We start from the raw sequence: 23,936 nt of genomic DNA on the forward strand, positions 1-23,936 counted from the left end.
GAATGGCTCCGTTTTTGCGGACCGCAATTGCGGTCCGCAAAAACTGAGGTTTTTTACAGTCGTGTGCATGGGGCCTTACAGAGCTATTCTTTCCTGAAAACATTGTTTTTAGAGGAGAATAACATAATATCATTTGTAACATAGCGCAATCGAAACCTATGGTTCGACACTGTATACATCTGTATACTTTTTTATATATTGACACATATGTCTGACACATGCCAAAACATGGTGTAAACAGAGCTCAAGCTGCTGGTGGTTGTGTAATAGTGTGAGATATGTTCTCCTGTGGTCGCCTTTACCACTATCCAATGCAGAAGCATCACGTCCCAGCATGCCTGCTGCAAATTCCTGACATCTTATAGAATCTGTCCCATAATGAACTGATCTTAAAGGTAAAAGATAAAACAACCTGCCACTAAACAGGTGTACCTCATGAAATGTTAACAGTGTAGCATGCTAAGTGCTAATACTGTATTTGACCACATCTACAGTATTACACCTATTCTTGTAGTCACACATGTGCATCTAACTAACGGTAGAATATATATATATATATCACCCATGGTGACCATGTACAGCCATTTGTAGCACTATAATATGCATTCTAGTATCAGATACATTGTAACATCAATCTATTATATTGCTTAAGCCAGTCTTAGGGCCTGTTCACATCTGTGTTGGAGGCTCCGTTAGGGCCTCCATCGCAGATCCGTCCGAAAATACCGGAAACAATACTGGAGCATGCTGCGTCAGTGATTCCGGTAAAACCACAGACACCCCGACGCAACCTATTAGGGCAAAGCCCCACGTGGCGGAATTGCTCTGGAATTCCGCTGCGGACACTCCGCAGCGTTAATCCGCAGCGGACCCGTTTCTCCATTGACTTCCACTTCTTTTTAGTAGGGTTTGGTTAGACGATGCGGAAAATTCCGCTGCGGAGCATAGGCTGCGGTGCGGAATTTGGTGTCCGCACTATACAATGGATGTTGCGGACCTGTGGCGGACTGGTTGCGGACTCATTGCGGAAGTTCTCCATTGACTTCAATGGAGATTCAAAATTCTGCAATGAAGTCCGCAGATGTAATGTAGATGTTGTGTGCTGCGGAGCGTATTGGTTTTACTAACATGACATTTCTTCATTCTAGCTGGACCTATGTATTTCTAGGTCTACAGCCAGACTGAGGAAGTCAATGGGGCTCCCGTAATTACGGGTGACTACGTGTGTGCTCTCATAATTACGGGTGACTACGTGTGTGCACCCGTAATTATGGGAGTGTTGCTAGGCGACGTCAGTAAATAGTCACTGTCCAGGGTGCTGAAAGAGTTAAGCGATCGGCAGTAACTGTTTCAGCACCCCGGACAGTGACTACCGATCACGATATACATCAACCTGTAAAAAAAATAGAAGTTCATACTTACCGAGAACTCCCTGCTTCTTCCTCCAGTCCGGCTTCCCAGGATGACGTTTCAGTCTAAGTGACGGCTGCAGCCAATCACAGACCAATCACAGGCTGCAGCGGTCACATGGACTGCCGCGTCATCCAGGGAGGTCGGGCTGGATGTTGAAGGAGGGACGCGTCACCAAGACAACGGCCGGGTAAGTATGAATTTCTTTTACTTTCACTAGGGAAAGGGCTGTCCCTTCTCTCTATCCTGCACTGATAGAGAGAAGGGAAGCACTTTCACCTCAATACGCAACGGCCAGTCCGCATCAATTTACTGCACATTTTGGGCAGATCCGCCACAGAATCTGCAACGCAGATTCTGTGCGGCATTGATGCGGACAGTTGCGGAGGAAACACGCCACGTGGGGCCATGCCCTTAAAGTAAGTGGGTTCTGTCACCCGCCGGTGGTGTCCGTGGTTCAACAGAACCATTGTGTCCGGCACTCCCTTGTTCTGCTCCTCTGATGGAGCAGAACAACGGAAAGACGAGCGCAGGTGTGAACTGGCCCTTAGGCCGGATTTACACGAGCGTGTGCGTTTTGGGCACGCAAAAAACGCGCCGTTTTGCGTGCGCAAAAGGCACTTAACAGCTCCGTGTGGCAGCCCCGTATGATGCGCGGCTGCGTGATTTTCGCGCAGCCACCATCATTATAACACTCAGTTTGGATGTTTGTAAACACAAAAGCACGTAGTGCTTTTCTGGTTTCATTCACAGTTTGACAGCTGTTGCGTGAAAAACGCACGTCCCACGGAAGTGCTTCCGTGTGGTGTGCGTTATTTTCATGCACCTATTGACTTCAATGGGTGCGTGATGCGCGAAATACGCCCAAAGAACAGACATGTCGTGACTTTTTCGCAGCGGACTCACGCTGCGTAAAAATCACGCAACTGTCTGCACTGCCCCATAGACAAATATAGGCCCGTGCGACGCGCGTGAAAATCACACGCGTTGCACGGACGTATATCCCGTTCGTCTGAATAAGCCCTTAGGGCATGACCACACGTGGCGGATTTCCTCCGCAACTGTCCGCATCAATGCCGCACAGAATCTGCGTTGCAGATTCTGCTGCGGATCTGCACAAAATGTGCAGTAAATTGATGCGGACTAGCTGCTGCGGACTGCGGGAAAAGTGCTTCCCTTCTCCCTATCAGTGCAGGATAGAGAGAAGGGACAGCACTTTCCCTAGTGAAAGTAAACGAATTTCATACTTACCGGCCGTTGTCTTGGTGACGCGTCCCTCTTTCGGCATCCAGCCCGACCTCCCTGGATGACGCGGCAGTCCATGTGACCGCTGCAGCCTGTTATTGGCCTGTGATTGGCTGCAGCCGTCACTTAGACTGAAACGTCATCCTGGGAAGCCGGACTGGAGACAGAAGCAGGGAGTTCTCGGTAAGTATGAACTTATATTTTTTTACAGGTTGCTGTATATTGTGATCGGTAGTCACTGTCCAGGGTGCAGAAACAGTTACTGCCGATCGCTTAACTCTTTCAGCACCCTGGACAGTGACTATTTACTGACGTCTCCTAGCAACGCTCCCGTCATTACGGGAGCCCCATTGACTTCCTCAGTCTGGCTGTAGACCTAGAAATACATAGGTCCAGCCAGAATGAAGAAATGTCAAGTTAAAAAAGCAAGACGGATCCGCAGCACACATAACATGTGCATGACAGCTGCGGACTTCATTGCGGAAATTAGAATCTCCATTGAAGTCAATGGAGAAATTCCGCCATGAGTCCGCCACTGCTCCGCAACAGACAGAGCATGCTGCGGACACCAAATTCCGCTCCGCAGCCTATGCTCCGCAGCGGAATTTTACGCCTCGTCTAAACGAACACTGCTAAATTAAAGTGTAAGTCAATGGACAAACGGCTCCGCTGCGGATTAACGCTGCGGAGTGTCCGCAGCGGAATTTAAGTGAAATTCCGCCACGTGTGAACCCAGCCTTACTTGGCAATGTTGAAAGCTCTGCAATCCTAAAACTGATCGTCCTAATCACTAGGCTGCTATTACTGCATTTATAATAAACTTGTCATTGCATGTAAGTCATCTGAGGATAGAAGAAATCATTTAACTAGGATGTACCATATCATTTTTTAAAAGTATTGCACTCTTAGGGTATGTTCACACATACACGTTCATTACGGCTGAAATTACGGAGCTGTTTTCAGAAGAAAACAGCTCCTGAATTTCAGACGTAATGGCATGTACTGGCGTTTTTCGCCGCGTCTTTTATGGACGTAATTTGGAGCTGTTCTTCATTGAAGTCAATGAAAAACGGCACCATGCACTTCTTTGATGCGGGCGTCTTTTTAAGCGCCGTCTTTTGACAGCGGCGCGTAAAAAAACAGCCGGGGTGCACAGAACATCGTAAGCCCATTGATTTCAATGGGCAGATGTTTGCCGGCACTTTGGAGCCGTATTTTCGGACGTATTCCGAGGCGTATGTTCACACGCAGTGGTTTCAGATGTAATTCGGGCGTTTTACGCCTCGAATTACGCCTGAAAACACGGCTCCATTACGCCTACAAACATCTGCCCATTGCTTGGAATGAGTTTTACGATGATCTGTTCCCACGAGGTGTAATTTTACGTGTCGCTGTCAAAAGACGGCACGTAAAAAGACGCCCACAAAAAAGAAGTGCATGTCACTTCTTGGGAAGCTTTTGGAGCCGTTTTTCATTGACTCCATTGAAAAACAGCTCCAAAAACGTCCATAAAATACGCCGCAAAAAACACGAGTTGTTAATAAATGTCTGAAAATAAGGAGCTGTTTTCAGGCGAAAACCGCTCCGTAATTTCAGACTTATTTTGCTACTGCGTGTGAACATACTCTTAGGCTGGATTCACACGAGCATGTTCGGTCCGTAAAGGACGGAACGTATTTCGGCCGCAAGTCCTGGACCGAACACAGTGCAGGGAGCCGGGCTCCTAGCATCATAGTTATGTACGACGCTAGGAGTCCCTGCCTCTCCGTGGAACTACTGTCTCGTACTGAAAACATGATTACAGTACGGGACAGTTGTCCTGCAGAGGCAGGGACTCCTAGCGTCGTACATAACTATGATGCTAGGAGCCCGGCTCCCTGCACTGTGTTCGGTCCGGGACTTGCGGCCGAAATACGTCCGTCCATTACGGACCGAACATGCTCGTGTGAATCCAGCCTTAATGTTTTTTAAAAAAATGAATGCTCTGTTTAAATCCCCATTTATTCTAAAGTGCTTAAAGGCAACTAATATTTAAAGAATGCATAAAAAGAAAGCTGTATGAAATTAGAAAAGCATGGCCGCTTTCTTACATAAACAGCGCCACTCTTGTCAATGGGCTGTGTCTAGTATTGCAGTTCAACCTGTATTTAACATAAGCTATGGTGAAGCAGACCAAGACTGGCTGATAAAAGATAGCAGTAGTAGGGCAAACGCAGAACATATATTTTTATATAGGGCAGCATTTGCAATGATTCTTAATAATTGTACGTGTCAGTTGTTTCCAACAGCTACAAAAATATATTACTGCCAAAATATTAGGATGATTTGTGAAGAGCCAGATACAGTGCCTGTTCTCATGTTACTCTCCATACATTAGAGCTCTCTTCTATCTATCTTTCAGCTCTATTATGAGGAGAAGAATGTAAAATCTAATAACGCATGTAAATTGTAGATAAACACTGAAACTCTTTATGTCATTTTCTTACTAACCAGTAGATGGTGTAAAATGTGTGAAATGCGCAATGGTCACCTCCTGCAGACATGGACTCTCCATCCTTGGAGATGCTGGGAAATCAAAATTGAGCAAAAATATGGATTGGTATATCTTTTGGCTTCCTTCACAGGGGCTTCACACGTAGCGTTTTCATTTTATTTTTTTCAAAACCGCCAACTTTTTGTGGTGTTTTTCTGGCGTTTTTTGGTGGCCAGATCTTAGCTTGTACTCAATGAGAAAATATAAAACACACCACAAAAGTGGCGTTTTTTTTAGGCATCTTTTCTTTTTTCTTGCGTTTTTTTGGCACTGTGGCGTTTTTTTTTTTTAAATTACATCAAGGCTGGGTATGGCTTTTTATCGCCAGCATTTAGTAACATTTTCCTCCCATAGACCTCCATACATTTTTTTTGCATTTTCAAAAAAAAGGGTCAATGTGTGCTGTATTTTTTTATGGCGGTTTTTGTGGCATTTATTTAGAATAACTGTTGTAAAGACGAATCACTTTTAGCAAAAAATACCACTAAAAACGGCATAAAAAAAATGAATGCGCCATTCAATTAAAAAAATATAGTTTTTTAAAAATGCCTTTTTTTAGGCCAAAAAAACCATAAAGCCACTTAAATAGAGTGTGTGAGGGAAGCCTCACGTATGGTTTTCTTATTTGTGTTTAAAAATGCACTAAAAGAAACAAAACCTTAAGTGCACATTCACACGTGCCGGAATTGCTGTTGAATTCCGCTACGGACAGTCCGCAGTGGAATTCTGCAGCAGCCGTTTTGTGTATTGGTTTCTACACATTTTTAGGAAACTTAGTTCAGACGTTGCAGAAAATAACTGTGCGGAAATCAGGCTGCGGTGCAGAATTTCCCCTCCGCAGCATGCTCGTTACATTGCGGAGAAGAAGCGGAATTTCACTGCGGATTTCAGCATTTGCAATGCAAAAACTGAAATCTGTGGCAAGTCCGCTGTGTTTTCTGCAATGTCTGAGTTACCTGTCAAATATGCAAATGTTGGTGCAGATTCGTTGCATAATTGCCCCAAATCTGCACCAACATTTGCAGCGGAAAAATTCTGCCACGTCTGAACATGCCCTAAGGGTAAGGCCACACGGTGCGTCGTTGACGCAGATTTGTTGCGGTTCTGTTGCGTTTGAAAACCGCATGTGGTCAACTGCATGCGTTTTTTGTCTACTGCGTTTTTAAAGGAAATAATTGATGGACATCGTTTTCACCCGTGTTGAACTATGTTAGGCGCTTCCTGTTTATAGTTAATTACAAGGCATTGCAGAACTGTTAGGAAAAACGCAAGCAGTTCAGCAACAACATTGGCAGCGCGGTCATTAACCGCATGTGGTCGGACATTATGAAGATGCCGTTGACTGCACAAAAAACAATTGTAATATAATAGCAGCAGTCTGAGCATAACCAAAATTCCACCATTGACTTCTATTGAAAAATAACTTGCTGCGGTTTAAAAACGCAACATAAAGGCAACGTGGCCGCACCGTGTGGCCTTACCCTAAGGGCTTATTCACACAAACGGGATATACGTCCGTGCAACACGCGTGATTTTCACGCGCGTCGCACGGACCTCTATTAGTCTATGGGACAGTGCAGACATGTGCGTGATTTTTACGCAGCGTTGGTCCGCTGCGTAAAAGTCACGACATGTCCGTTCCTTGGCCGTTTTTCACGCATCACGCACCCATTGAAGTCAATGGGTGCGTGAATACCACGCATGCCACACGGAAGCACTTCCGTGCGAACTGCGTGATTTGCGCAACAGCTGTGAAAAGGATGAATGAAAACAGAAAAGCACCATGTGCTTTTCTGTTTACAAACATCCAAACGAAGTGTCATAATGATGGCGGCTGCGCGAAAAGCACGCAGCCGCGCATCATACGGGGCTGATACACAAAGCTGTCAAGTGCCTTTTGCGCGCGCAAAACGCAGCGTTTTTTGCGCGCGCAAATGCACACGCTTGTGTGAATCCGGCCTGCGGCTGGGTTCACACGGGCATGTACGGTCCATAAAGGACGGAACATATTTCGGCCGCAAGTCCCGGACTGAACTCAGTGCAGGGAGCCGGGCTCCTAGCATCATAGTTATGTACGATGCTAGGAGTCCCTGCCTCTCCGTGGAACTACTGTCCCGTACTGAAAACATGATAACAGTACGGGACAGTTTTCCTGCAGCGAGGCAGGGACTCCTAGCGTCGTACATAACTATGATGCTAGGAGCCCGGCTCCCTGCAGTGTGCTAGGTCCGGGACTTGCGGCCGAAATACGTTCCGCCCTTTACGGACATAATGTGCTCGTGTGAACCCAACATAAGGCTGGATTCACACACAGCATTTACTCGCTGTTTTTGGTGGCATTTTTCGCAGCTTTTCATTTACCCGAAAAGCAGCTGCACCCTGATGTTACTTTAAAGTCAAAAGTAAAATATGAGAAAGCCTACATACACAGCATTTGTTTTTTGGTCTTTTTGGTCTAAAAACGCAGCATGCTGTGGGTATGGTGTTGTTTGTGTGTTTTTTCCATCTACGTCTCTATAGGGCTTCGAAAACGCCACAAAAAACATATTCACAAAATGACACTAAATAAATAACGCTACCAAAAACACGTAAAAAAAATGCCATTAAAAACGCTTGAAATGCATGGCGTTTTTTACGTGGGTTTTCTGAACGCTGAAAAAAAGTGTTTGCAAGGCATCAAGCGGAATACAAAACAGGGATCCGAGTTGCTTTCATGTGCTGTGCGTTGTTTTGCAGACCAATACACTAAAATGGTGGAGACGTACCGCAAATACAGACAAGAATAGGAAATGTTCTATAATATGGAGGAACGGACACATGGATACGCAAAAAAACGTATGTTCCATAGAAATGAATGGTTCATTATGCTGTCCGCAAAGGAAACGGATAGGACACTGCAGAAAACAAACGGTCGTGTATGACCCCTAAAAGAGACCTAAGCGCTGCTCCATAAACTGCCACACATTTTACATAGGCCATTGCAGCACTTGGTGCAGTTAAAATTTAGGATTACTCCATGGGTGGAAAATACCATCATAAACACACTACTCCAAGAGCATGCTGAATTGTGGGAAAAAAGTAATCAGGGCCAACAACACATTGGGGGAACTTATCACTTGTGCTATGAAAAGCCGCAAGACTTCAAATGTCACAATTTGCACAAAAATTCGACTTTTGAGGCATTTGCGCCTCTCACAGCATTTAATTAAAAAAAGTGAGTGGGGCATAGCAGAGGGGGAGTGGCCTTCTGAGGCCCAACAAATGGACTGTATTGTACACCAGTAATTGACATAGTTCATAGTGAAAATTCACTCCGGCCCATAGCTGAAGTAAATGTAACTTCCTGGCGCATCGACGGCCATCGACTAAGGGCATGACCAGACGTGGCGGAATTGCTCTGGAATTCCGCTGCGGACAGTCCGCAGCGGAAATCCACAGCGTACACGTTTCTCCATTGCCTTCCACAGCTTTTTAGTAGGGTTCGTTTACACATTGCGGACAATTCCGCTGCGGAGCATAGGCTGTGGTGCGGAATTTGGTGTCCGCGGCATACACTGACTGTTGCGGAGGTGTAGCGGACTCATTGCGGAATTTCTCCATTGACTTCAATGGATATTCAAAATTCCGCAATGAAGTCCGCAGATGTTATGTAGATGTTATGTGTGCTGCGGAGCGTATTGGTTTTACTAACATGACATTTCTTCATTCTGGCTGGACCTATGTATTTCTAGGTCTACAGCCAGACTGAGGAAGTCAATGGGGCTCCCGTAATTACGGGTGACTACGTGTGTGCACCCATAATTACGGGAGCGTTGCTAGGCGACGTCAGTAAATAGTCACTGTCCAGGGTGCTGAAAGAGTTAAGCGATCGGCAGTAACTGTTTCTGCACCCTGGACAGTGACTACCGATCCCAATATACAGCAACCTGTAAAAAAAATAGAAGTTCATACTTACCGAGAACTCCCTGCTTCTTCCTCCAGTCCGGCCTCCCAGGATGACGTTTCAGTCCAAGTGACGGCTGCAGCCAATCGCAGGCTGCAGTGGTCACATGGACTGCCGCGTCATCCAGGGAGGTCGGGCTGGATGGCGAAAGAGGGACGCGTCACCAAGACAACGGCCGGGTAAGTATGAATTTCTTTTTTCTTTTACTAAAGAAAGGGCTGTCCCTTCTCTTTATCCTGGACTGATAGAGAGAAGGGAAGCGCTCTTCCCCTCAATACGCAACGGCTAGTCCGCATTAATTTAATGCCCATTTTAGGCAAAGCCGCAACAGAATCTGCTACGCAGATTCTGTGCGGCATTGATGCGAACAGTGGCGGAAGAACTCCGCCACGTCTGGGCATACCCTAATAGTACAACTATATAAAATGTTGTGAAGGGGTGAATAAAATGCCAGAGTTTTAATAAAGTTTTTTTTTCATTCATTTTAAAACGCCGGAAAATTCTGTGTGAACAAAGCCTAATACTAGAAGTTTTTTTAAACAAAACATTTTGCCACTGACTTGTATAATGAAGCTTTTTATGTACTATATCGAGTCTAGCCTTGAATATAAGCATTGCTCATCCTTGAGCTTGCTTTATTTATTTTTTTGCGCTTGTATACAATGTGTAAGGTCTATCAGTTATTAAACAGCACAGAATATTTCTCAGGTGTCCTGATGCCACTGTTTTTTTCAGTATCAGACCTCATGCTGAGTACAATAAGCTGCTGTTAGAAAGTGTTGTGGAAGCAAAGGGAGCCTGTCACGTGGAGCATTCTGTCCTATCTACAGGCAGGATGTTATAGAGCAGGAGGAGATGAGCAGATTGCTAAATAGTTTTGTGGATAAAGATTCAGGATAACCTGTAATTTATTCATTTAAATCGCCGCTCACTGTGGGCTAAAGAGTCAAGTGGAAGGTCAGCCATGATTGACAGCCTTAACTGAATTAGTGTCAATACAGAAATAGCTGCCAATCACCGTAGGACCGCCCACTGGACTCTTAAGCCCAGAGTTAGCAGGGATTTAAATCTATAAATTCCAGGTTATCCTGAATCTTTTCACACACAACTATATCTCAATCTGCTCAGCTCCTCCTGCTCTATAACATGCTGCCTGCAGATAGGACTACATGTTCAACATGACAGGTACCCTTTAAGGCCTATTCATAGTGGCCAATAATAACAATTGGCCAACGTAACGATAATTGTCCAGTATGAACACATGCAGGGCAGCCATCAGGCCAGTACTAGTGGTACTGCAATCAGGGGCCGGGCCATATGTGTAATGGCAGGGGGTAGGGAGACGGACAAGTGAGCCCTAATCTACCCGCCACTCTGTCCCTGCCTACTTGCAACGACCCGCCCTAGGCGACGGGGTACAACTGGGCGGCGGTCCCTGCGCTCAGTAAGTGCACGACAAACATACAAAGGAACACAAGCAAAGAAAAGGGGCCGTTGCCCACGGCAACACCGTGAGCAACCAGAGTGGTGAACGAGCTGAGTCAAGCCAGGAGTGTGCGAGGTACAAAACGAAAAGCAGAAGAGTAGTCGGTAAGCCAGGGTCTGTATGGAGCAGGATCAAAAATAGCAGGAGCTGTAGCTGGGCCAGGAAACCACAAGGAAAGAATCACAAGCACCGAGGGACATTAAGGGCAGGCTTAAATAGACCGAGGGCGATAGCTAGCTGAGTCTGGCCAGGTTACGATAGGCTCTCCCACTCCTAAGCCTGCCAGCCTGAATGGTGGAAGCAGGAGTCAGTCTCAGGGATGTATTCTCAGGTGCTGACTGATTAGTCCTGGGAGTTAACCCCGAAGCTGTGCCTGGCAGATCCTTTACAGTAACCCCCCTTTTATGAGGGGCCACCGGACCCTTTCTAAGTGGACCTGGCTTACTGGGGAAACGCAGGTGGAACCTCCTGACCAATACCCCAGCGTGAACATCCCGGGCGGGTACCCAAGTCCTCTCCACGGGCCCGTATCCTCTCCAATGGACCAGGTACTGGAGGGAGCCTTGGACCATCTTGCTGTCCACAATCCTGGCCACCTCGAATTCCACCCCCTCAGGGGTGAGGGCGGGAACAGGAGGTCTCCTCGAGGGAGCCAAGGACGGGGAGCAGCGTTTGAGGAGAGAGGCATGAAACACGTCGTGTATCCGAAAAGACGGGGGTAACTCCAGCCGGAAGGAGACAGGATTGAGGACCTGAATGACCTTATACGGCCCAATAAACCGGGGAGCAAACTTCTTGGACGGAACCTTGAGACGCAAGTTCCTAGACGACAACCACACCAGATCCCCGACCATAAACAGGGGGTTAGCAGAACGTTTTTTATCAGCCTGAGTTTTTTGTACGCTCTGGGACACCTCTAGGTTTTTCTGAACCTGGGCCCAGACTGTGCACAGTTCCCAATGAACGACCTCTACCTCGGGATTGTTGGAACTACCAGGTGAAACGGAGGAGAACCGTGGATTAAACCCAAAATTACAAAAAAAAGGAGAGACCCCTGACGAGTTACTGACCCGGTTATTAAGGGAAAATTCGGCGAGGGGAATGAAAGAGACCCAATCAAATTGACAGTCAGAGACAAAACACCTTAAGTATTGTTCTAGAGATTGATTAGTCCTCTCCGTTTGGCCATTGGTTTCAGGATGGAAGGCAGAGGAGAAGGACAGATCAATCCCCAACTTCATACAGAAGGCTCTCCAAAACAATGAAACAAATTGTACCCCTCTGTCCGAAACAATATTGACAGGGACCCCATGGAGACGCAGGATGTGTTTGACAAACAAGGTAGCCAACGTTTTGGCGTTGGGTAGTTTCTTGAGGGGCACAAAGTGGCACATCTTACTGAAGCGGTCCACCACCACCCACACCACCGACTTGCCTTGGGATGGAGGCAAATCGGTGATAAAATCCATGGAGATATGTGTCCAAGGTCTCTGGGGAATGGGCAGCGAACGCAGTAAGCCCGCTGGTCGGGACCTGGGAGTCTTGGACCTAGCACAAACCTCACAAGCGGCGACGTAGGCCTTAACGTCTTTAGGCAACCCAGGCCACCAATAATTTCTGGTAATGAGGTGTTTGGTCCCCAGGATGCCTGGATGGCCAGATAGTGCGGAGTCATGATTTTCCCTAAGTACCCTTAGCCGGAATTGCAGGGGAACAAACAGCTTGTTCTCAGGAAGGTTCCCGGGAGCTGCACCTTGATCAGCAGCAATATCAGAGACTAAATCAGAATCGATCGAGGAAATGATTATACCTGGAGGCAAAATACAAGCCGGATCTTCCTCCGAAGGAGGGCTGGCCATGAAGCTACGCGACAGTGCATCAGCCTTAATATTTTTAGACCCAGCCCTATAGGTAACCAAAAAATTGAATCTGGTAAAAAATAACGCCCATCGAGCTTGTCTCGGGTTTAGCCTCCGGGCAGATTCTAGGAAAACCAGATTCTTGTGGTCAGTAAGGACCGTTACCTGGTGCCTAGCCCCCTCCAGGAAGTGGCGCCACTCTTCAAATGCCCATTTAATGGCTAAGAGTTCGCGGTTGCCAATATCATAGTTACTTTCAGTTGGCGAAAACTTCCTGGAGAAGTAGGCACAGGGGCGGAGAAGGGTGAGGGACCTGGTACCCTGGGACAAGACAGCCCCCACTCCCACCTCAGATGCGTCAACTTCCACGATAAATGGCTCCATTTGGTTGGGCTGAACCAGCACTGGGGCCGAGACAAAGCACTTCTTAAGGACCTCAAAAGCCTGGACAGCCTCAGGAGGCCAGTGGAGGAGATCAGCACCTTTGCGAGTGAGGTCCGTAAGGGGCTTAGCGATGACCGAGAAGTTAGCAATAAATCTCCTGTAATAATTAGCGAACGCCAAAAAACACTGTAACGCCTTCAGGGAGGCAGGTTGGACCCATTCCGCCACAGCCTGAACCTTGGCGGGGTCCATGCGGAATTCATGAGGAGTGAGGATTTGACCCAAAAATGGAATCTCCTGTACCCCAAACACACATTTTTCGGTTTTGGCAAACAGTTTGTTTTCCCGAAGGACCTGGAGCACCTTCCTGACATGCTCAATGTGGGAGGACCAGTCCTTGGAAAACACCAGTATGTCATCAAGGTACACTACCAGAAAAATCCCCAGGTAATTTCTCAAAATCTCATTTATGAAATTCTGGAAGACCGCAGGGGCATTACACAACCCAAAGGGCATGACGAGGTATTCGAAATGGCCTTCGGGCGTGTTAAACGCAGTCTTCCACTCATCCCCCTCTTTGATGCGAATAAGGTTATACGCCCCCCGTAGATCCAATTTAGAAAACCATTGGGCCCCCTGAACCTGATTAAAGAGATCAGGAATCAAAGGAAGGGGATACTGGTTCCTTACTGTGACCTTATTCAGGCTACGGTAGTCAATGCATGGCCTAAGACCACCATCCTTCTTCCCCACGAAGAAGAAGCCAGCACCTACCGGAGAAGAAGAGGGACGAATGTAACCCTTGGCCAGGGATTCCTGGATATACACTCTCATAGCTTCACGTTCGGGACAAGAAAGATTAAATATCCTACCCTTAGGAAGCTTAGCTCCTGGTACCAATTCGATAGCGCAATCGTATTCTCTATGAGGAGGTAACACTTCGGAGGCCTCCCTAGAGAAAACATCAGCGAAGTCCTGAACAAACTCGGGTAGCGTATTCGCCTCCTTAGGGGGAGAAATAGAATTAACAGAAAAACATGACGTACAACATTCATTACCCCATTTGGTTAGCTCCCCAGTATTCCAGTCAAACGTGGGATTATGCAACTGCAACCAGGGAAGACCTAGAACCAAATCGTACGATAATCCCTGCATCAACTGTATAGAGCATTGCTCCAAATGCATGGAGCCAACAAGGAGTTCAAAAACAGGGGTTTGCTGTGTAAAATAACCATTAGCAAGAGGAGTGGAGTCGATACCCACTACCGGGACAGGTTTAGGCAAATCAATCAGAGGCATAGCAAGGGACATAGCAAATTCCACAGACATGATATTATTAGAGGTCCCTGAATCCACGAAGGCACTGCCGGTAGCAGACCTACCACCAAAAGAGACCTGAAAGGGAAGCAAGATCTTAGTACGTTTCATATTTACGGGAAATACCTGTGCGCCCAAGTGACCTCCCCGATGATCACTTAGACGCGGAAGTTCTCTGGCTGCAATCTTACGCTTAGGACAGTTGTTCACTTGATGCTTGTCGTCCCCACAGTAGAAGCAGAGACCATTCTTCCTGCGGAATTCTCTACGTTGTTGGGGGGACACGGAGGCCCCGAGTTGCATAGGTATCTCTGAATCTTTCGGGGAGGAACGAAGCAACGGAGCTTCGGGAGGCATCATGGGGGAGTCAGAGGAGAAAACACATAAACGTTCACGTTGTCGTTCCCTGAGACGTCGGTCAAGTCATACCGCTAAAGCCATAACCTGGTCTAGGGAGTCAGAAGAGGGATAGCTAACTAGCAGGTCTTTCAGGGCATTCGACAGACCCAACCTAAACCGGCACCTTAAGGCAGGGTCATTCCACCGAGAAGCTACGCACCACTTCCGAAAGTCAGAGCAATACACCTCAACAGGTCTCTTACCCTGACTTAAGGTCACCAGCTGACTCTCGGCAAAGGCAGTCCTGTCAGTCTCGTCATAAATAAGTCAGAGAGCAGAAAAGAAACAATCAACGGAGGAAAGTTCAGGGGCGTCAGGAGCCAAGGAGAAGGCCCACTCTTGGGGCCCTTCCTGGAGCCGGGACATAATTATACCCACCCGCTGGCTCTCAGAACCTGAGGAATGAGGCTTTAAACGAAAGTAAAGCCTACAACTCTCCCGAAAGGAGAGAAAAGCCCTCCGGTCCCCTGAGAACCGGTCGGGCAACTTGAGGTGGGGTTCAAGAGGTGCGGTGAGGGGAACTACCAGGGTAGCATCAGGCTGGTTGACCCTCTGAGCCAGGGCCTGGACCTGTAGGGAGAGACCCTGCATTTGCTGAGCCAGGGTCTCACGGGGATCCATAGTGGTGTCAGGGACCAGGGGTAGACTAGGTATGGGCTTGTGATTATATAATGGCAGGGGGTAGGGAGACGGACAAGTGAGCCCTAATCTACCCGCCACTCTGTCCCTGCCTACTTGCAACGACCCGCCCTAGGCGACGGGGTACAACTGGGCGGCGGTCCCTGCGCTCAGTAAGTGCACGACAAACACGACAAACATACAAAGGAACACAAGCAAGGAAAAGGGGCCGTTGCCCACGGCAACACCGTGAGCAACCAGAGTGGTGAACGAGCCGAGTCAACCCAGGAGTGTGCGAGGTACAAAACGAAAAGCAGAAGAGTAGTCGGTAAGCCAGGGTCTGTATGGAGCAGGATCAAAAATAGCAGGAGCTGTAGCTGGGCCAGGAAACCACAAGGAAAGAATCACAAGCACCGAGGGACAGGAAGGGCAGGCTTAAATAGACCGAGGGCGGGAGCTAGCTGAGTCTGGCCAGGTTACGATAGGCTCTCCCACTCCTAAGCCTGCCAGCCTGAATGGTGGAAGCAGGAGTCAGTCTCAGGGATGTATTCTCAGGTGCTGACTGATTAGTTCTGGGAGTTAACCCCGAAGCTGTGCCTGGCAGATCCTTTACAATATGGCTAAAAAAAAGGGGCCCGCCGGACTGGCGGCACCCCCCTCGTGGGCCCCCACAGAACTGCTGTAACCTCTCCCTCCCCTGGCAGGCTGTCAGGAGAGGGAGAACAGTAATAGTGATAATAAATCGAGAAAGGAGGGAACCCTGCAATGCAACGGGCCGTTCTGTGAAGTAAGACTCTGTTCACATCTGCGGTGGGATCCCTTCCTGACGTTCCGAGGGAGCGTTCCATCAGAACGGGACCCTGAACAGACACAAACTGAAAGATGGAAACCAGAGGTTTCCCTTTCCATCACCATTGATTTCAATGGTGACGGATCCGGTACCCATGGTTTCCCTTTGTCTCTGTTGTGCACCCGGACCCGTCGTTTTGCCAGAAGCAATAGCGCAGTCAACTACTACGCTACGTTGTAATTACTTTCGTGCAACTTTGTCAATAATTTTTTTCAAAATCAATTTTTACTTTTTTTAAATACAGTTGCTTTGTATCCAGTATACAGAGCAGCTGTATCGTGCACTGAGACCTGAATCCGTCAGGTCAGCGGGACTGAGAGGTTCAGTGACAGCGGTCAGATCAAGATGTTATCGATCACATCTTTGTACATAACTTAGATGTGATCGGTAAGGCCGGGTTCCCACATAGCGTAAACGCTGCAGAATTTCCGTAACGGAATTCTGTGCAGAAATTCCACAGCATTTACAGTAGCCGCAAAGTGGATGAGATTTTGTAGATCTCATGCCCACGCTGCGGGAAAAAAATGCAGCGTAAACATTAATGACTTGACCTGCGGTGCAGAATTTAATTTCGCAGCATGTCAACTTATGCTGCGTTTTTGTTTTCTGTTGCGGTTTTCCGCATTGAATTCAATGGGAATGGAAAACCCGCATAAGAAAGCCCAGTGTTGCAACGTTTGTGGCGTAGTCTCAGCAGTTACGCCGCAAAAATCTCAACTCCTTCTTCCTGCAGTCCAGCCTACTGGGATGACATTGCATCCATTGTGACCACTGCAGCCAATCACAGGCTGCAGCGTAACATACCCTGCAACGTCATCCAGCGAGGCCTGAGTGGAAGTCAGAGGAGGGGGTAAGTATGAGTGCTTTTTTGCGCAGTGGAATTTCCATCTGAAAAACCGCACCACAAGTTCCAGGTCAGACACGCTCCTTGATTTTTATGCAGCGTAAACAGCCTAACAGCTCGATTCTGCGTGTCAGAGACATGCCGGACCGGTAGACACTGAACCCGTCAGCCCCGCTGATCTGACAGATACAGGACTCAGCACATGATACAGCTGCTCTGTATACAGTACACAAAGCAGATGTATCTTAAAAAGTAAAAATAGTTTTTAACAAAATGTAATTGCAAAGTTGCACCAAACACACTACTGTCCCGTACTGAAAATCTGATTACAGTACGGGATAGTTGTCCCGCAGCGAGGCAGGGACTCCTGGCATCGCAAATAACTATGATGCTAGGAACCCGGCTCCCTGCATTGTGTTCGGTCCGGGAAATACTGCTGACATGCGGTTCGTATATCACTGACCGAACACGGTCTTATGTGGGAAGCCTTACATATATGGACATGAGGAAAAGCCCCAGAGTCCCTGGGCAGAGCGCTAGTAGAAGATCTGCCCGGGGACTCCAGCCCTGGGAAAGCTCCACTCCCTGAGCGACGTATCCCACTATATGCAATACAGTGGGATAAGTTTTGGCTAAATTGAACAAAATCCAGAGCATTAATCGGTCACTGCCTGCTCCATGGTTTCGTTCAATTTATGTGTCATTTATGTCAGCACCAAAATCAGTTAAGGCGAATAATGTACAAACATGAGCGCCACACTTTCCATTGTCCACCCCCGGTAATGGAGGAGGGCCCAGACATCTTGGCTGTATGGGGCCCAGAAATTCCTGATGGCAAGATTAACTATATGCTTATTGTTTATTGTTGATGTTCATCAATCGTGCTGCAACAAAAAAAATCATTATTGGCGCCATGATGTGCAAGTGTAAATGCTCAAATTGACATTTATATTTATAATAGCTATTGCTGCCTAGTGCATACCTCCCAACTTTCAAGTATCGCAAAGAGGGACAACCGATGCAGTGCGCGTAGCCAAACATCTAATCACGCCCAATCCCCGCCCATACACACCCGATTCAGCCCAAACGGTGTCATGCTCTCATAGTACCTCCCACACTGTATAATACCAAATAGCTGCACCCACACAGTATAATGCCCTATAGCTGCCAACATACAGTATAATACCTCCATAGCTGCCACCATACAGTATAATGCCCCCATAGATGCACCCATACATTATAAAGCCAACATAGATGCCCCCATACAGTATAATGCCCACACAGATGCCCCCATGCAGTATAATGCCCACACAGTTGCCCCCATACAGTATAATGCCCACAGATGCCCCCATGAAGTATAATGCCCAGATTCCCCCATACAGTATAATGCCCCATAGCTGCCCCCATACAGTATAATGCCTACACAGATGTCCCATACGGTATAATGCCCACATGGATGCCCCCCATAGAGTATAATGCTCCCAAAACTTCCCTTATACAGTATAATGACCCAAAGCTGCCCCATATAGTATAATGCCCCACAGGTGCCCCATACAGTACAATGCCCCTATAGCTTCCCACATACAGTATAATGCCCCCATAGCTGCCACAATACAGTATAATGCCCCCTTAGCTGCCACTGTACAATGTAATGACACCCACAGCTGCCCCATACATTAGAATGCCCCCCACATCTTCCCCATACAGTATAATGCCGCTTTAGCTTCCCCCATACAGTATAATGCCCCCATAGCTGCCCCATACAGTATAATGCCTACACAGATGCCCCATACAGTATAATGCCCCATAGAGCATAATGCCCCATACAGTACAATGCCCCCATAGCTGCCCTTATTCAGTATAATGCCCCAAAGCTGCCCCATAAAGTATAATGCCCCATAGGTGCCCCATACAGTAAAATGCCTACACAGATGCCCCATACAGTATAATGCCCCCATAGAGCATAATGCCCCCATACAGTACAATGCCCCCATAGCTGCCCTTTTACAGTATAATGCCCCAAAGCTGCCCCATATAGTATAATGCCCCATAGGTGCCCCATACAGTATAATGCCCCTATAGCTTCCCACATACAGCATAATGCCCCCATAACTGCCACCATACAGTATAATGCCCCCTTAGCTGCCACTATACAGTGTAATGCCCCCCACAGCTGCCCCATACATTATAATACCCCCATATCTGCCCCACACAGTATAATGCCCCTTTAGCTTCCCACATACAGTGTAATGCCCCATAGCTGCCCAGATACAGTATAATGCCCACACAGTTGCCCCACACAGTATTATGCCCCCATAGCTTCCCAGTTCTCACATACAGTATAATGCCCCCATAGCTGCCACCATACAGTATAATGCCCCCTTAGCTGCCACCATACAGTATAATGCCCCATAGCTGCCCCTATACATTATAATGCTGCCTTAGCTGCCCCATGCAGTATAATGCCCTCTTAGCTACCCCTAGTGCCAATGCCCACATATGCAGTAAAGTGCCAGTGCCCACATAGATAGTGCCACAGTGCCCATGTAGATAGCGCCACAGTGTCCCATGTAGATAGTGGCCCTATATAGTCCCACAGTGCCCAAGAAGATAGTGCCACATCTCCCTTGAAAATAGCACCCCCCCCCCACCCCGTAGATAGCGCTACCCCTCTGTAGATTGCGCCATTGGGACTCCCTCTAGGAGTGGAATCCCCAGCTGTTGCCGGGGATTCGGCTCCTGGAGGAGCCACTGACGACACTGTCCATATATGGACAGTGTAGATAGGGGTTCCCTCTCGGAGCAGAAACCCCGGCCAGAGCATCGGCATCGCACTGGCTGGGGATTCCCCTCCAGGAGTAGCCCCTGAAGTCACTGTCCATATATGGACAGTTATGTCAGGGGTTCCCTCTAGCGTCAGCAACGCTCTAACAGGGGATTCTGCTCCAGGAGTAGCCCCTGACGTCACTGTCCATATGGGTTAGGGATTCCCTCTAGGAGCGAAATCCCAGGCCAGAGCGTCAGCAACGCTCTGGTAGAGGATTCCGCTCCACTAGGAGCCTCTGAAGTCACTGCAATATATGGACAGTGACATCAGGAGTTCCTTCTAGGAGAGGAATCCCCGGCAAGAGCGTCGGAAATGCTCTTGCCAGGGATTCCACTCCTGGAGGAGCCACTGACGTCACTGTCCATGTATGGAAAATGACGTCAAGGGCTTCTCCGGGCTCAGCGCTTAAAGTAGCGCTGTGCCTGGAGAGTCTTGACGAGCAGAGGAGCTTTCTCTGCTCCTCCACTCTGTACTAATGCTGAAGCAGGGAGCTGACAGTTCCCTGCTTCAGCATTGGATTCAACTGTATCTGCATCCTGAGGGACATCAAGACATATCCCGGGACTGTGCCGCTGAATCTGGGACGATTGGGAGGTATGGTCTAGTGTGTGGCTCTCCTTCCTGATGACAGCAAGAATGGTAATAATGGAAATGTTCAGATCCTAGGCAACAATCGTTCATTGGTGGTTTGAAAAATCGAAGCGTGTAAAGGGGCCTGCAGATTATGTCAATCTAATGTGTATGGCAGAGGCAATAAGGATGGGATTTGTTGGAGTTCATATGACCGATCCCTTGTCCTTTAGGAGCTAAACTGCTGCCAGAAGTGTCTGGCAGTAGCTTATTGCTCTCTCCACTGCGGGGGAATGAGGGAGAGAGCTATTAGCTGAACTAGCGTTCAGCCGACAACTACCTTCAGTGTATGGACAGTTTTATCTTTATGGCCACTGTTTGTAGGTTGTTTTTTTTAGGTAGAAAAACATATGTACCCTAAGGCCTTATAGATACAAATGTTAAAAAATGATTTACATAAAACTACCTGCATTAAGCTAAAATGTACAAATAGTTTAGGCTTTTTACATTAATGAAATAATGTAAAAAATTTTTTGCAGAACTTACTTCTATGCTGAGATAAGATCACTTAAAGTTACAGGCCCGATGCCTGAGGTTGCATTACTATGAGATTCTGTTGATGTTTCCTGTTCTGATTTCTGTTAATCTTGAGACCGTGTGGAGATTCAGTTCACCAACTACAACAATATCTACATTCTCCCTGAATTATGTGTATATTTGTAGACACTGATGTGGGTGGTCTATATGACGGGTAAACAGCATTGGTTTTGATGGCGTGTCACACAAATCATTACAAGTACTTCATACAAATGCCGTTTTTTATGTATTTATTAGGTTTGTAGTCTAAAATAATGGACATTAGACAACAGCTATATGGAATAAAAAAAAAAAAATATATATATATACACTAAATGTTTGGTTTTGTACAAAACCTTATTTTATCTTATCTATAAAAATGCATTTGCATATATAGTTATCCCCTTTTGCTCCTAGAATGCTGAACTGACAGGGGAAGTCAAAGGGGGGAATTTAAAAACAACGGCTTTACGGCAGATTTCTGGCGTTAAAAAGGAGCTTGTTATAGCGCCCTCCATATTTGCGACTTTTTCCTGTTTTACGTCGCTCTTTGCATTTTTAAGAAAGTGAAAGTTTTAGTAGGATAGGTGGGGCCACACGCGACAACACGTTTAATAGAATTTAATTTGGAAGCTGACGTAAATTATAGAAGAAATTTATGCCAGTACGTGGCTGCTGTAGATTCCACTTTGTGTTGCAGCGACAGCCCAAGATACGACAAATTTATTAAGAGGTGTGGATCTTACTCTAGCAGCCTTCGGACTAAGCCTGGTGTCAGAAACGTCAGTTTTAGTAAATATGGGACAAAGTGTCTGCTTACCTGGCTGTCAGTTTTGCAGACAAGAATAACTGCACCAGACTTTCTAAATAAAGAGCTCTGTGTAGATCTATTTTGCAATGTGTTAATGCGTGAATTTTCATTAGCACGGTGTCTTATATATACACTACTTGGTTAAAGGGGTTGTCTCACTATGGCTTCCTTCACACACACTTTTAGATGGGGGGGTTTTTGGCCAAAGAAACGTATGTGTTTTTTTTAGGAAACTGGTACATGCGTTTTTTTTTGTGTGTGGTAGTCATGGAGACCGGACGCTTCGATGATTTGAATACGCTGTGATGTGGCACGCTGGGTCACGTGAACGTGGTTTCTAGATTACATCAATGCTTTCATGATGTATCTTGACATTTCATGACGGTTCGTGCATAGATATTGGGAAAAACTGGATGCTCATTTGATTTTTCTAGTTTTAACAAAAATGTATGTATTTATTTAGATGGAGTCGGGATTTCTATCTGTTGAGTCTATGTAAGTGAACTATTTAATATTTTTTATTTGTATTCACCTATGGGATCACTTGTATCGATCTTATTAATGTTTATATGAATTTGCATATGTAATTGGTATAATGATGTCATATCCCTTTTATATATATATATATATATATATATATATATTGCACTTTTCCCTTTTAATTGCTTGAGAAAGATCTGGGTCAAAACGAAGCTTTTTGAATGGTGAAATGAAGGTCTTTTTGATACTTTAAAAACGTGTGCTGCGGTTCTTTCCTGGATTTTAACTATGCACAGGATAGGTGCTAAATGTATGATCGCAGGAACCCAACCAATCACCGGAATGGGCGTCCTAAACTACCTCGTTCCTCCTCACTGCATGATCGCAGTGTGGAGGAGCTTGAATGGAGCAAAGGAGAGGCTTGCACCCTGCTGCTCCATTCAAAGTCTTTGGGACTGACAGAACACCCGTTCTAGTGATTGGTGTGGTCCCAGCGGTGGGGACCCCCAGCAATCAGACATTTATCACCTATCCTGTGGTTAGGTGATAAATGTTAATATTTGGACAACCCTTTTAAGTTATATGCTACATCCAGCTGTTGTTCAGCCCTGTATGACACTGTATGCTTAAATTTATTGGAAAACACTGCAACCACTTTGTATAAAATGTGACGAATTCTGTTTGATTCTAAAGAGCACATTTGTATATCTCGCATGTTATACCAAGGAGTGCAGTTAAATTATAGCTGTGGGAAAGTCACCATATGTGACCTGCAGTTATACCTTGAAGAGGCTGCTTGAGATAATGTACAAATGCTACACTTTTTCGTGTGTACAATAATAAACAGAGGCGACACTTGAAGCTCCTGTGTTCAATGTAAAATGTGTACAGGTCCATCCCCACCCATTTGCCATTTATAATACTGATGTCTTTTATGTTGAAGAGGGGCCCTTAAAGCACTAGAGCCCGGGTGCAACTGCGACCTCTGCACCCCCTATTGCTCATCCCTGAAGCTATATAAACAGGTATCTAGATAAATAAGAGTTCTCAGAGAGCTATGAACCCCTTTGTGACAGAATGGTTTGTTTTGCATAGCAACAGGTCATTTATGTAGGAAAAGCAGCATGCAACAGAGCGGAAAATAGAAGGAACACATGAAGATAGGCAACTTAATGCATTATCCATTCACATCACATACCAATGGACAGCATGCTGGGATCCGTCATTGGTTTTCCTGATTTGTACATTCTCTTCTTTAGCAGAGATAGTGCTTTACTTTGTTGCGTCTCAACTAGAAATCCCAAATCTCCTAAGAATCTCAGTACTCTGTGGAGCAGCATTGGTTTAACGTTGACTTGCAAGAGCTTCAAAGGGCTAATAAGAGTGTCTGTGGGCTTCAAATCCTGGTCACAACTGTCATAAGGAAAAATACTCCAAGCTAGGTTGGGTCCCAAAGCAGATTCTAACACATGTCGAGACAGTTTGAGTAGTACATCACAAGGCCAGATCTTCCCTTTCCATTGCATATTCAAGTGGTAGCCGCCATTTGTCAGAACATTATCTTTCAATACTTGGAGGTCACCTAGGATCTGACGTGTGGACCTTTTCATGGCACTGAAATCCAGGTGTTTCAATGTGATGATGTCATCAAAAGTGCTGTTTGATAATACTAAACACAGAATAAAACTGGAGTTGGTAATTGTATTTTTTTAAGCACTGGTCCTCATTTCACATACTAGAAGTAAAAAAGCTAATTGCAAAGTATGTAAAAGTCAATGAGCTAA

The 23,936-nt window shown here is 46.5% G+C and overlaps 1 protein-coding gene across 3 annotated transcripts in view; it reads right to left on the reverse strand.

Annotated features, from left to right (window-relative positions):
- Window positions 1-23,936, reverse strand: part of LOC142749750 (cell surface hyaluronidase CEMIP2-like) — an 87,066-nt gene that overhangs the window by 58,027 nt on the left and 5,103 nt on the right. For 2 of the 3 annotated variants that reach the window (XM_075858151.1, XM_075858150.1), the window contains exon 3: window positions 23,351-23,821. The exons of the other annotated variant lie outside the window; for it this stretch is intronic. In XM_075858151.1, the coding sequence (XP_075714266.1) occupies window positions 23,351-23,821 (471 nt within the window). The remainder of the gene's footprint in view (window positions 1-23,350; window positions 23,822-23,936) is intronic. 3 annotated transcript variants of the gene reach the window in all.

This window comes from Rhinoderma darwinii, chromosome 3 (assembly GCF_050947455.1).
Source record: "Rhinoderma darwinii isolate aRhiDar2 chromosome 3, aRhiDar2.hap1, whole genome shotgun sequence".
NCBI lineage: Eukaryota > Metazoa > Chordata > Amphibia > Anura > Rhinodermatidae > Rhinoderma > Rhinoderma darwinii.